General features: G+C 42.3%; 1 protein-coding gene across 4 annotated transcripts in view; it reads right to left on the bottom strand.

Annotated features, from left to right (window-relative positions):
• Positions 1-363: 363 nt before the first annotated feature.
• The window catches only part of LOC306656974 (nuclear body protein SP140-like), a 68,060-nt gene continuing 53,879 nt past the window's right edge, over positions 364-14,544 (bottom strand). Inside the window, exons 20-25 of one of the 4 annotated variants that reach the window (XM_079132620.1) lie at positions 12,128-12,169; positions 9,327-9,442; positions 3,337-3,442; positions 2,975-3,052; positions 2,633-2,779; positions 365-1,876 (exon numbers count right to left, since the gene is read on the bottom strand). In XM_079132620.1, coding sequence (XP_078988746.1) covers positions 1,778-1,876; positions 2,633-2,779; positions 2,975-3,052; positions 3,337-3,442; positions 9,327-9,442; positions 12,128-12,169 — 588 coding nt within the window. In that variant the 3' untranslated portion in view covers positions 365-1,777. Of the gene's footprint in view, positions 1,877-2,632; positions 2,780-2,974; positions 3,053-3,336; positions 3,443-9,326; positions 9,443-12,127; positions 12,170-14,544 lie in introns of all 4 variants that reach the window. The other 3 variants (XM_079132621.1, XM_079132623.1, XM_079132622.1) reach the window with 3 other exon arrangements.

The raw sequence follows: 14,544 nt of genomic DNA, 5'->3' as shown, positions 1-14,544 counted from the left end.
GTCCCCTCTTACACAAGGGGAAGGGGGATTCTTTTTCATGACCAGCATTTCAGAGGGTATACCAGATCAAAATTCTCATAGCCCCATTTTGAGTTTCAGGGCCTTGACTCTGGCATAGGAGACCACCTGAGATGAGATTAGAATTCAGTCTTTTCTGGAGTTCTGCCATTCTTAAAATTAGAACCCACAATAGGCTGGCCTTTCTCTCTGCTTTCCAGATGCAGATATAAGGGTCTCTTGGCTTTAAGCTGGTGATTACTCTGGGTGTTATTTACTCTGATCCATATATTAGCAATAGCCACCAAACCCCACAGTACTTATTTTCCCCTTCTTAAATGCCAGTGTACATCTTTGCCTGTAGCTCATCTGGCTTTTTACAGTAGAAAGTTCGGCATCCCAGGGACAGGTCAATATCCCACCTATCACCTTTTGGCTAGACAGTGACCCAATTCCAGAATCACATTCTTAAGAGTTTGCTTTCCAGGACCATTATCTTAGGGTGGGTCCCTGTTGTGGTTTGGATTTGGAAAGTCCCCCAAGGCACATGCTTTGAAGGTTTGGTCCACAATGAAGCAGTGTTCAGAGGGAATCACTGTGGGGAAGTGACTGGCTCATGAGGGCTCTGATCTCATCAGAGGATCAATCAGTTGGTAGCTGAATGGACTACTGGGAGGTGGTGGAAACTGTAGGCAGCAGAGTATGGCTGGAGGGAGTAGGTCACTGGGGGTGTGGCTTAGAGGGGTATTCCTTGTTCCTGGCCCTGTTCTCTTTCCTCCTCCTCTCTCTGCTTCTGGGTTTCCACGAGTTGAGCAGTTTTCCTCTGCCACGTTCTTCTACCATGATGTTCTGCCTCACCTCAGTCCCAAAGCAATAGTGTCAGCCAACCATCAACTGAAACTTCTGAAACTGTGGACCAAAATAAATCTTTGCTCCTCTAAGTTGTTTTTCTCAGTGTTATGGTTGAGATGTGGAGTCCCCCAAAACCTCAAGTGCAAGACAAAGCAAGAAGGTTCAGAGAAGAAATGATTGGGTTATCAGAGCCTTAACCCAATCAGTGAATTAATCCCCTGATAGGGATTAACTGAGTGGTAACTGAAGTGGTAGGTGTGGCTGGAGGAGGTGGAATTGGGGCATGGCTTTGGGTATACATTGGTATTGGGTGAGTAGATTCTCTCTCTCGCTTTCTGATCATGATGTGAGCTGCTTCCCTCTGCCACTTCCCTCCTCCATGATCTTCTGCCTCACCTTGAGCCCAAAGGAATGGAGCTGGCCTTCTATGGACTAAGTCCTCTGAAACCATGAGCCATCAAAAACACGTTTCCTCCTCTATAGTTGTGCTGGTCAGGTCCTTTAGTCATAACAGCAAAAAAGCGGACTAAAACACTCAGGTGTTTGTTACAGTGATGAGAAACTGACAACGCAGTCCCCTAGAAGCAGAGTCCGAGGTAAAGTCTCTTAAGACACTGATTTACTGTGAAGATCTCTCAGGAGAAGGGCCAGGGCAGGAACATAATGTGGTGGGGAAAGCTGAGCCAGCTGGAGACTAGCTTCAGCCTGATTCCTTGGGAGCAGAGGCACACCACATTCCTGGTTCTACCTTAAGGCAAGGGAACTAGCTCTCAGGCCGGGAGGTACCTCCAGCTGAAGCTGGCTTTCTGTGGTACAGGAAAATTTGGGATACTGGACTTAGCAAATGACACTCACTACAGCGGGGGGTGGGCAGACCTTGCCAGAAAAAGAGATTGAGCCCAGACACCAAGAGCATTTCCTGCACCAGTTAACTATTCTCATTTGTTTCCTGAATAGCAAACACTCCTTTGAAATTCTTCTCGAATTCGGTCTCCAGTCTCAGTCCCATTTGGCCAAATTCATGGTACTGGAAAAAAAAAAAAAATAAAGACAACAATGAAAATGCTCATCATCAGTGTTGTTAGACACCTTGCCATTGGGAATGATCAGGACACTTGTTAAACATGCTAAGTTACACCAGCCAGTTCAAACTTGAAAACTCATATAGCTGGGAGCAACTTCTGTATCCTGCTAGCATAATTAGAAAGAAATGTGAAATCATTGCCATGCTTGGGGACCATTACTTGTCTGACTTGGATGTTTATCAGAGTTCAATAAGAATTAGAAAAGAAATCTGTGTTCTTTGTAACAATTCAAAGAAAAGAATTGTTGTAAGGTGAGATCAATGGTCTCTTCCCTCCTCATGGCCCCTATGCCTCTATTGGAGTCCCTGTTAATTATATGGTCCTTGAACATATAGTGTGGAGTTTGGGATTCCTGAGAAGTGTGAAGGAAGTCTGGGGGAAGATAAGAAGCACAAACTGACTTGAATATAAGTTCTCTAAGGATGGGAAGAGGGAGGACTTGGCTGTTCTCTATGTGCTTCTGTTGGAGGGATGGCAAATGAGCTCTTGAGAGTCTAGGGCTTTTTTTTGGTTATAGGGACACCTTCTGATTTCCTGTTACATAAGCCTTAAACTGAAAGAATCACTCCCCTCCAGAGCCTTCCTCGTGCAACCTTGTTAGAGGAAATCAAGGGAAACTAAACTTTCCAGGCGCCAGAAAATGAGTCAGAGCCAGTCACAGGGAGGAGATAGAAGTGGAAGCAGAGAGAGCCACCTACCTTGTATGAGGCCCTGTGGTTCTGAAAGATGAGGCGCATGTCCTGCACAAACTCCTCCACCTGGGAGTAGCCCTGTTGGTTCAGTCTTTTCCTGATTTTGTCTAACCACATGGGTTTCTTCAGCCCTTGAGAAGTCTCCTTCATCTGCTGACAAAAACACCAACGTGAGGGCTGGCAGCAGAGTCTAGTGTCGACCTGCTATGGATTCCTACAGAGTCCAGCAGAAATGCGACCAGCTCAAGACCGTCTCACTCCCCAGGGTTGAGCTCACAAGGCCACAGTGCCCACGCCAGTCACCTCGCATCACAGGGCCTGTGATCATGGCTCTCTGCTGTTACTTACATAATAATAATACGGAATCTTGGCAAAAAAGGAGCTCTCAGAACAGCAATAGACCTTCAAGAGGAGGAACTCACATCTCTGCAAGAGAAGCGGGCGGTCAGTGAAAAGCAGTTTGAAAAGGAGGAGCCCGTTCGTGCACCCCACAGATGCATGGCTCCTGGCCCCAGCTTCAGGAAGTCTCTCCAAATGTGTGTCAGGCCTGAGTCAGTCCTTTCTGTACACATGTTCTGGTGTGAGGTCAGCACCACAGAAGTGTCACTCAGAAGAGAAGGCCCCCTTTCGGGTCCATCCTCTGACCCCAGGCCTGCTGTGTTTCTCACAAGAGAGGAAATGAGAAGCCTTAGGGATTTCTGTTGACTCACCAGCTGTTCCTCGGGCTGCATCTGCCTCTTCAGGATCTCGGATTCCTGATGACTCTGTTGGCTTTCTAAGGAGCCCATCCTGCAGAAGCTGCAACTCCATGGGGTCCTGAGAGATTGAGCATAAAGTGAGCAGAGAGCAAGGTCCCTGGAAATAGCTACCGTTCCTATGGCTGCCATGTCCTCCTTTAAGAAATGGCTCATCCACCAGGCTGTGGGTAGAGAGGACACTCCCAGAGGGTACAAGACCCCCACCTGGGATCTTGAGCTGTCAACTCCCCTTTCCATCTGTAGCAAAAACAGGGTGTCAGTTCTTGGAAAGTGGTGTCATACTGACTAATAGGATCTCCTTTCCCCTACAGGGAACACAAGGAGACCCAACGTCGAGGCTCAAGTATAAGAAACTGGGTTTTAACTCCTAAGGATCTTGGGCCTCCATCAGCCCATTAAAGCCTAATAAAATGTGGGAACCAGCCATGTTTATTTCTTTCCTGAATAAGCACAGAAGGAAAAAAACTGGCATTTCCCATTCCTAATCCCTTGGACATGAGTCTCTGCTGCAATACTTTGAGGGAAAGACAATTATAGTATGTAGGCTAAAGGCCCCAGTCACCAGGCAGCCTCTGTGTCCCAGGGGAGGTATTTTTTTTAAATTTAATTTATTTTTACAGACTGCATTTTGATTCATTGTACACAAAGGAGTACAACTTTTCATTTCTATGGTTGTGCACAATGTAGATTCACACCATTCATGTAAATCATACATTTACCTAGGGTAATACTGTCTCATTCTACTATCTTTCCTTCCCCCTCCTGCCTCATTGTCCTCTACACCATCCAAAGTTCCTTCATTCTTCTCCTCCCCTGCCCCACCACCCCGCCTCGTTATGTATTGTCATTCACTCATCAGAGAAAACATTTGGCCTTTGGTTTTTTGGGTTTGGTCTATTTCACTTAGCATGATATTCTCCAATTTCATCCATTTGCCAGCAAATGCCGTAATTTTATTCTTCTTTATGGCTGAGTAATATTCAACTGTATATATATATATATATATATATATATATATATATATATATATATACACACCACAGTTTCTTTATCCATTCATCAATTGAAGGGCATCTAGGTTGGTTCCACAATCTAGCTATTGTGACTTGAGCAGCTATGAACATTGATGTGGCTGTATCTCTGTAGTATGCTGGTTTTAAGTCCTTTGGGTATGAACCGAGGAGTGGGATAGCTGGGTCAAATTGTGGGTCCATTCCAAGTTTTCTGAGGAATCTCCACACTGCTTTCCAGAGTGTCTGCACCAATTGGCACTCCACCAGCAATGTATGAGTGTGCCTTTTTCCCCACATCCACGTCAACACTTATTATTGCTTGTATTCTTGATAATAGCCATTCTAATTGGAGTTAGATAATCTTAGGGTGGTTTTAATTTGCATTTCTCTAAATACTAGAATGATGAGCACTATTTCATGTATTTCTTGATCACCTGTATATCTTCTTCTGTGAAGTGTCTGCCCAGTTCCTTAGCCCATTTATTGATTGGGTTATTTGTATTTTTGATGTAAAGTTTTTTAAGTTCTTTATAAATTTTGGAGATGAGTGTCTGTCTTGAAGTGTGTGTGGAAAAGATTTTCTCCCACTCTGTAGGCTCTCTCTTCACATTATTTTTTCCTTTACTGAGAAAAACTTTTTAGTTTGAATCTGTCCCATTTATTGATTCTTGCTTTTATTTCTTGCCCTATAAGGGCCTTGTTAAGGAAGTCTGGTCCTAAGCCAACGTGTTGGAGATTAGGGCCTACTTTTTCTTCTATTTGGTGAAGGGTCTCAGGACTAATTCCTAGATCCTTGATCCATTTTGAGTGGAGTTTTGAACAGGGTGAGAGATAAGGGTTTAATTTCATTTTACTGCATATGGATTTCCAGTTTTCCCAGCACCATTTGTTGAAGAGGCCATCTTTTCTCCACTGTAAGTTTTTGGCACCTTTGTCTAGTATGTTGGTATGTCTCCATGCCTTCTATCCTCTACCTTTGGTCTACCTGTCTATTTTGGTGCCAATACCATGACATTTTTATTACTATTGCTCTATAGTAGAGTTTGAGGTCTGGTATTGTAATACCCCCTGCATCACTCTTCCTGCCCAGGATTGCTTTGTTTATTCTGGGTCTTTTGTTCTTCCAGATGAATTTCATGATTGCCTTCTCTATTTCTATGAGAAATGTCATTGGGATTTTAATTGGAATTGCGTTAAATCTGTATAGTGCCTTTGGAAGTATGGCCATTTTGATAATATTAATTCTGCCTATCCAAGAACATGGGAGACCTCTCCATCTTCTAAGGTCTTCCTCAATTTCTTTCTTTAATGTTCTGTAGTTTTCATTGTAGAGATCTTTCACCTCTTTGGTAAGATTGATTCCCAAGGTTTTTTTTTTTTTTTTTTTTTTTTTTTTTTTTTTTGAGGTTATTGTGAATGGAGTTGTTTTCCTCATTTCCCTTTCAGATGATTCATCATTTATGAATAAAAATGCTTTAGACTTATGGGTGTTGATTTTATATCCTGCTATTTTGCTGAATTCATTTATTAGGTCTTGAAGTTTTCTGGTGGAGTTTTTTTTTTTTTTTTTTTTTTGATTCTCTAAATACAGAATTATGTCATAGGCAAATAGTGACAGTTTAAGTTCTTCTTTTTCTATTCATACCCCTTCAATTTCTTTTATCTACCTAATTGCTCTGGGGAGTATTTCAAAGATGATGTTGAATAGAAGTGGTGAAAGAGGCTATCCCTGTCTTGTTCCAGTTTTTAAAGGGAATGCTTTCAGTTTTTCTCCATTAAGAATGATATTGATAAGAAACCCAGAATAGCTAAAGCAATCCTTAGCAGGAAGAATGAAGCAGGGAGTGTCACAGTACCAGAACTTCAACTATACTACAAAGCAATAGTAACAAAAACAGCATGGTATTGGTACCAAAATAGACAGGTAGACCAATGGTACAGAATAGAGGACAAGGACACAAGCCCAAATAAATACAATTTTCTCATACTAGACAAAGGGGCCAAAAATATGCCATGGAGAAAAGATAGCCTCTTCAACAAATGGTGCTGGGAAAACTGGAAATCCATATGCAACAGAATGAAACTAAAACCCTATCTCTCACCCTGCACAAAACTCAACTCAAAATGGATAAAGGACCTTGGAATCAGACCAGACACCCTGCATCTTATAGAAGAAAAAGTAGGTCCAAATCTTCACCTTGTTGGCTTAGAATCTAGACTTCCTTAACAGGACTCCCCATAGCACAAGAAATGAAAGCAAGAATCAATAACTGGGATAGATTCAAACTAAAAAGCTTTCTCTCACCAAAGGAAACTATCAGCAATGCGAAGAGAGAGCCTACAGAGTGGGAGAAAATCTTTACCACTCAATACTTCAGATAGAACACTAATTTCCAGAATCTATAAAGAACTCAAAAAACTCTACACCAAGAATACAAATAACCCAATCAACAAATGGGCTAAGGAAATGAACAGACACTTCACAGAAGAAGATCTACAAGCAATCAACAGACATATGAAAAAATGTTCCACATCTCTAGAATAAGAGAAATGCAAATCAAAACTACCCTAAGATTCCCTTTCACCCCAATTAGAATGGCAATTATCAAGAATACTAGCAGGCTGGGGATATAGCTCAGTTGTGGGTTCAATCCCCAGTACCACAAAAAAAAAAAAAAAAAAAAAAAAAGAATACTAGCAACAATAGGTGTTGGCGAGGATGTGGGGGAAAAGGTACACTCATACATTGCTGGTGGGGTTGCAAATTAGTGCAGCCACTCTGGAAAGCACTGTGGAGATTCCTTAGAAAACTTGGAATGGAACCACCATTTGACCCAGCTATCCCACTCCTTGGCCTGTACCCAAACGACTTAAAATCAGCATACTACACAGATACAGACACATCAATGTTCATAGCTGCTCAATTCACAATAGCCAGAATTGTGGAACCAACCTAGATGCCCTTCAATTGATGAATGAATAAAGAAACTGTGGTAAATATATACAATTGAATATTACTCAGCCATAAAGAATAATAAAATTATGACATTTACAGGCAAATGGATGAAATTGGAGAATATCATGCTAAATGAGATAAGCCAATCTCAAAAAAACAAAGGACGAATGATCTCGCTGATAAGCAGACGATGACACATAACGGGGGGTGGGAAGGGGGCAAGAATGGAGGAAGGAGGGCCTGTATAGAGGGAAAAAGGGGTGGGAGGAGTGGGGGAAAGGAAAAAATAACAGAATGAATCAAACGCCATCACCCTATGTAAATGTATGATTGTACAATGGTGTGCCTCTACTTCATGTACAAACAGAAACAAGATGTATCCCATTTGTTTACAATAAAAAAAAAAAAAAAGAATGATGCTGGCCGTGGGCTCAGCATAAATGGCCTTTACAATGTTGAGGTGTGTTCCCACTATCCCTATTTTTTCTAGTGTTTTGAGCATGAAGGGGTGCTGTGTTTTGTCAAATACTATCTTTGCATCTATTAAAATAATCATGTGATTCTTGACTTTAAGTCTATTGATATGGTGAATGACATTTATTGATTTCCAGATGTTGAGCCAACCTTGCATCCCTGGGATGAACTCCACTTGATCATGGTGCACTATCTTCTTAATATGTTTTTGTATGCGATTTGCCAGAATTTCGTTAAGGATTTTTGCATCTATATTCATCAGAGATATAGATCTAAAGTTTTCTTTCCTTGATGTGTCTTTTCCTGGTTTGGGTATGAGGGTGATATTAGCTTCACAGGATGGATTTGGTAGGGTTCCCTCCTTTTCTATTTCCTGGAATACTTTGAGAAGTATTGGAATGATTTCTTCTTTGAAGGTCTTGTAGAACTCAGCTGAGAATCTGTCTGGTCCTGGGATTTTCTTGGTTGGTAGGCTTTTGATGGCTTCTTCTATTTCATTGATTGAAATTGAATTGTTTAAATTTTTTTTTTTTTTTTTTTTTTTTTTGACATACTGAGGATCGAACTCAGGGCCTTGTGCTTGCAAGGCAAGCACTCTACCAGCTGAGCTATCTCCCCAGCCCGATCTGTTAATGTGTATGTCCTCCTGGTTCAGTTTGGGAGGATCATATGTCTAGAAATTTGTCAATGTCTTTGAGATTTTCTATTTTGTTGGAGTATAGATTTTCAAAGTAGCTTCTCATTATGTTATGTATTTCAGTGGTACCTGTTGTGATATTTCCTTTTTCTTTTTTTTTTTTTTTTTTTTTTTTTTTTGCGGTGCTGGGGATTGAACCCACAGCTTTGTGCTAGCGAGGCAGGCACTCTACCAACTGAGCTATCTCCCCCGCCCCATACTTCCTTTTTCATCACAAATTTTAGTAATTTGAGTTTTCTCCTTCTCTTTGTTAGTGAGGCCAAGGTTTTATCTATTTTGCTTACTTTTTCAAAGAACCAACTTTTAGTTTTGGTAATTTTTTGAATTGTTTCTTTTGTTTCAATTTCATTGATTTCAGTTCTGATTTTAATTATCTCCTGTCTTCTACTTTTAGTGTTCTTCTGTTCTTCTTTTTCTATCTAGGGCTTCGAGATGTAATGTTAGGTCATTTAGTTGTTAACTTTTTATTCTTTTCTTAAATGTGCTCCATGCAATGATTTTTCCTCTTAGTACTGCTTTCATAGTGTCCCAGAGATTTTGATAGGTTGTATTGTCATTCTCATTTACCCCTAAGAATTTTTTTTATCTCCTCCAGGGGAGGCATCTTTGATAGCACAGAGAATACTGATAGTCCGCTGAAGCATCTTTCAACAGTCCTCCGCATCACGCTGCTAGATCCTGGTCCCTAAGGCCCCTGCTTACTCCCCGCATCAAGACCCAAAAGGGACACTGCAGGGGGAGCATGCATGGCAGGAGGAAGGGTTCCTAATAGGAGAGAGAGAAGGAATCACTTCTCACTCACATCTCGGGTTTCACTGGTGGAATGTGACAGTCCCCATGGAAGGCTCTGGAGCACGTATCACAGCAGAACAGCAGTCCCCAGCGCCGGCACACCTCACACACATCCGAGTTTCCCAGCTAGAAGAGAAAACAACCACATCATCACTGGGATTGGCAGGACCCCACAAAGTCACTGCTATGGGAATTCAGACACATGGTCTCTATGTGAGCCCACAGGGACACATACGCTTCTCCCTGGGATATTAAGGAACAGCTTGAAGAGATTTCAGACAAGACATCTTCAGTTAAGTTCAGGAAGAGGGGACCACGTGCCAGACCCAAAAACATTTCCTTATGAAATCAGAGATCTAACACAGAAAAACTAACAATAAAACAACATGATGATTTTGAGGGAATCTGTATAATTGTATTATTAACTTGCGGATAAAAGTTCCTAAAACAAAATGTTGAATCCCCTTGCTTGTACAACACTGATGAAATTGACTCATCAAAGTGTGATTTACTAAAAAATGTATATATGAGGGAATAAACTTTTGAAATATCACTACATCCCATAATCGTGGACATAAGCTCCCCAGGAGCTGAAGAAAGGGCCTGGGGAGGTTTTGGATTGTGGATTCTGAATATGGAAAATAATCAAAAATAAAAAGATGCTAATAATCAGTTTGAGGTTCGTTTTGAGCTTTGGGGTGAAAACACTTGTTGGGGGTATTGGGGTCTTGGTCATTTCTTTTTCTTTTAAACATGGTCATATGTGAAAGCGCACAGGGCCCCAAAGGCTCCTGCTTGCTGTCACAGGGGATCCTTAAGCACATCCCCAACTGGAGACGGGGACTGCTATGACTTGGAGCCTTGGACCCATTATTCTTATCAGTACAGACTCATGGGTCACTGTCAAGAAATTGATGACTCCTCTCCCCAAAAGAGGAGGAAATAATGGAGGCAACAAATGTTTCAGAATCTTCCAACCACAATCCTTTTAACAAGATATTTGCTTCCTTGACAGTCCATTAGAATCCTCAGTGAAGAGCACGTAAACTACCGATGTCCTGGAAGAACGAACCATTTGGTCTGTTTTTCTTTAAGTCACAGAATAAGTGTTTCTGTGCATCAGAGGCATTTGGAGCCTTTGAACAAGTCAAAGTTCAAGCCAGTTCAGAATGTCCTCTGGGGGCGGGATCCAGGCAACAATACCTTTCAGACCTTTTTGTGTGATTCTGATGTGCAGCCAAAATTGAGATTCAGCCTGAGCCGAGTCTGGCTATTGAGGCATGGAGATGCATAGGTCAGTGTTGTTCGGCCTCAATATCTATCCCAGGAACGTTAATTTGGGAGAGGATCCCTTTGCTGGGTAGCGTCCCTCTCCTCCTGCCTATGACCCCTGGCTGTGGACTGTGTCCCCAACAAGCCACATAAGTACTGGACTCCAGGGCTATTTTGACTATTGAAGACCCCCCCCCCCCCCATAGAACAAAGGTAAAAACCAGTGTGGATAAGATCTAAATCTGGTTGGAGGATTGCTCTGGAGGTGTGTAAAGCTACTTCTACTGGGAGTCATGACTGCAAGACATCCTTTGCCAGTATTGACCCACAATTGAGTGAAAAGCTGACATGACCAAAAACCTGCATCTCATCACCATGAAAGGAATCCAGGTATGATTCAGCTTATAGAGGGGAGTCATCCATGATTTTGGCAGACCCCAAAGCAGGCAGCCTCATGGCTGAAGAGTGAACAGGGCCCATTGGATCAAAATGGTTTGTGCGTTATTAAGCATCAGTCAGTTTGAAAAAAAGTTCCCTCTGATTTGCTAAGTGGTGATGGTTTCAGTACTAACCAGCTCAGCCTCCTAATGACTCCCTTGAGATTGGCTACCTGGTCTCCAAGAAGGAGGATCCATTTGCTCTGTGTACATTTCTTTCTTTCTTTCTTTTCTTTTTTTTTTTTTTTTGTACTGGGTATTGAACCTAGGGCACTTAACCACTGAGCCACATCCCCAGTCTTTGTTGCATTTTATTTAGAGATAGGGTCTTACTGAGTTGCTTAGAGCATCACTAAGTTGCTGAGGCTGGCTTTCAACTCGAGATCCTCCTGCCTCAGCCTCCAGAGCTGCTGAGATTACAGGCATGTGCCACGGGGCCAGGCATTCTGTGTGCATTTCTATGCAGGAATAAGGACAGGGTCTGTATCTTGAGCTTGCCAGTTGAGCCCAGTCTGCTCCCTCAGGATGATGCTGAAGACTATCTTGAGCTCTGCCTGCATCTAAGTGGATGTCACATATTTTCCTTTCCATCCCCACTAACTTAAAAAAAAAAAAAACTTTATTTATTTTATTTTATTTTTCTGTGGTGCTGAGGATGGAACCCAGTGCCTCACACATGCTAAGCAAGCGCTCTACCTCTGAGCCACAACCATCCTCCCGCCACTGACTTCTTGAAAGTGGTGTTTTCCTCTCAAACGTGCTGCATACCTCTCATCCTCAGGCCACCCCTGACCATCCCCACTTCAAATTCTGCCTCTAGAGACCCCAGTGGTCTACAGCTCTGCCTCCCACACCCACTTTGGAGGAGAAATGGGACAAGGGAAGTTTTCCACTGAAATAGAAGGAAAGGATGCTTTCAATGGAGATGCCCAGCCTCAGACCCATCTCCCTGGCATGGGGACACACCTGATACTCTTTGTCCATCACACACGGCAACATACTACAGAGAGTGAGTGCACTTCAGGGAAAAGCAATCACAACACAGGAAATGTGCTTGGAAATAGGTCTGAGTTTTTGGACCTGGCTGGGAGTCAGTACTTACATAGGGGTCAACAAAGACATTGTTGTGAGTCTCCAGTGTTCTCTGTTGAAAGAAAAATATTGAGTGTGATGTTTGAATCTATCACTTATTTAAACAATCACGTTTCAAGGGATTCAAGGAACAGTTATTTTAAAAATAAATTAATTAGGAAGTCAGGAGGCTGGGTTGGCTTCAGGACCTTAAGTTTCCACATAAATGTGGGGAGCCCAATGTAAACAGTAAGAAGAAATTTTAATAATAAAAAAACTACCAGCTAACCTTTAACCAGTGTCTTTCCACCCTAACCAATTAAATGTACCTTCTTTGTCCTACTTCCACCTTAGACCATGAAGGCTCCCTGCTCAATGCTGCTGTATCGGAGCTCAATGACGCCTTCTCACTTAATTCCTTCATCACTCAAATGAGCTCCCAAATTATTTTGTCTAAAGGTTTTCTCAACACAATATACACTTTATTTCATACCTCTTTATATTGACCTACATATCCATTAGGAGAATAAGAAGTGCCAAACAAGCCCTGTGCAACTAATGAAAATTCCCTTCCCTAGCTCTTAGATTCAAGGAGGGCCTTTGTGTAGCCAAGAAGGGACTCAGGACTTGGTTTCCACAGACTGAGTTGGAGAAATTCTACCTGTCCTGTTGCTTCAAGGGGTCCTCAGCCACTTTCCTTCAACTCGGCTGCCTAGGATCTGTCAGCCTACCCCAGGAGATGCAGTGAGAATCAGGCTGAGGACTCATCGGTCACAGCCCTTGACAACCATAGGACCTAGAGTCCTGGGTCCAAGGAAGCCCCCAGAGACCTCTACCACCTTCTGCAGCTCTCCTAGAGATACATTGCTAAAGATAAAATAGATACAAGGTCCCCAGGACTGAAGCTCTTCTCCCGAAGTTCTATCCAAGTCCCAAGATGTCAGTTGACTGACTTCAGAGGTAATTTTATAGTGCCTTTCCACATCTAGTACAATGAACTGGCATTCTTCCCTTCAGAGATATATGCAAACTCTTACCTCCAGCCCAGGGCAGAGAGACCCAAGGGACAAGACCTGAGAGGTGGCCAGGTCACTGCCCACTTTTGACTGGCCTAGTATCTTCTACCTCACCCCATTATTTACACTAGTTACTCTTCCATGTTTACAGTGAAATTGACACAATCCTTAAGGTCAGGAATAGGGTCTCAATCTTCTCTAGTGACCACTGGACGTGTACAACATGTTCAATAATTATGTGTCATGTACTGGAAAGCTGTCATGTGGTGCTGATGGTGACACTAAAGTTTTCAGAAGCCAAGTGACTCTGAAAGCAAGAGAGTCTCAAGAGGCACTGAAGACCCATCGAGGTAGAAGTGGATCCTGGGATCTGTCGCTTTGGAGAGCATCTGCTCTTACCAACAAGGGATGCAACTGCAGCTTGTAGACCAAGCACTGCACCATGATGAGGGGAGATGGTGTTGGCTGGAAATTTCCAGCTCACTCTCATAATCTGGTCTGAGTTACTCCTGACACCTGGGGAAAGTTAGAGCCACTGGTTTTTAAAGCATTCACTAACTAAGTCAAAACCAGTTTCCTTCTAGGAAACCTACTGGATGAAATGATTGCAAGTTCAAACCAGCGAGACCACTGATATTGCAAAGCTGGGATCTCAAATTTTCATATGAAGTCCAGAGGCCAGTGATGTGTGACCTGTCTTAGAAGTCTGTGAATGTCTTGGGTGGACCTTTCTGCCTACTCTCCCCTCCTCCTTCTCTTCTCGGGTTATCATTCATACTCACTGTCAGAAAAACTGTCACCTGGCCCTGAGTCTACACCACACTAGACCTATTTGTTTGTTGCCTTCTTTCATAGAAGGATAAATCGCTTCTGCCCAGTTCATGGAGCAAAAATGGTAGTGCCATGTAGAAAATTTTCCAGGTCAGCACATGCTATATAGAGATACCTACCTCCTGAGGACTCCGTCTCCAACAGCACTGTCCTTATTTATGAAAGGCAAATAATTTCCCCTTGAGAAAGATTTCTGTGTGCCTGTGCGTGCATTTGGTTGGAAAGTGGAAGACGATGTGAAGGACCAGAAAAGGAATATGTCTCGCTCATAAAATGATATGTGATTTCATATCTATTCAAAAACTATTAGTCCAGGATCATCAAAATGACTATGAGCAAACTTCTGCTCTGTCAGATTTTAGTAAAACTAGAAAAGTGTAAAAATCAATGAAAAAGTCTAGGTTTGAGTTGAAGATGATTCCATTACCTTATTATGAGATGTTTTATGTATTCCATAATCATGTTTGCCTTTCCAACTTTGATACCCTTAAAACAACTGCATATATTGCTAAAATACGTCCATGAGGTCTATTTGGATGACTATCATTTCCACCTCACGGATTAACTTTCAAAGAACACCTAGCTTTATATAAAGCATTGT

Source organism: Sciurus vulgaris, assembly GCF_902686455.1.
Source record: "Sciurus vulgaris genome assembly, chromosome: 3".
Taxonomy (NCBI): domain Eukaryota; kingdom Metazoa; phylum Chordata; class Mammalia; order Rodentia; family Sciuridae; genus Sciurus; species Sciurus vulgaris.
This window is presented reverse-complemented; position numbering and strand designations above follow the sequence as displayed.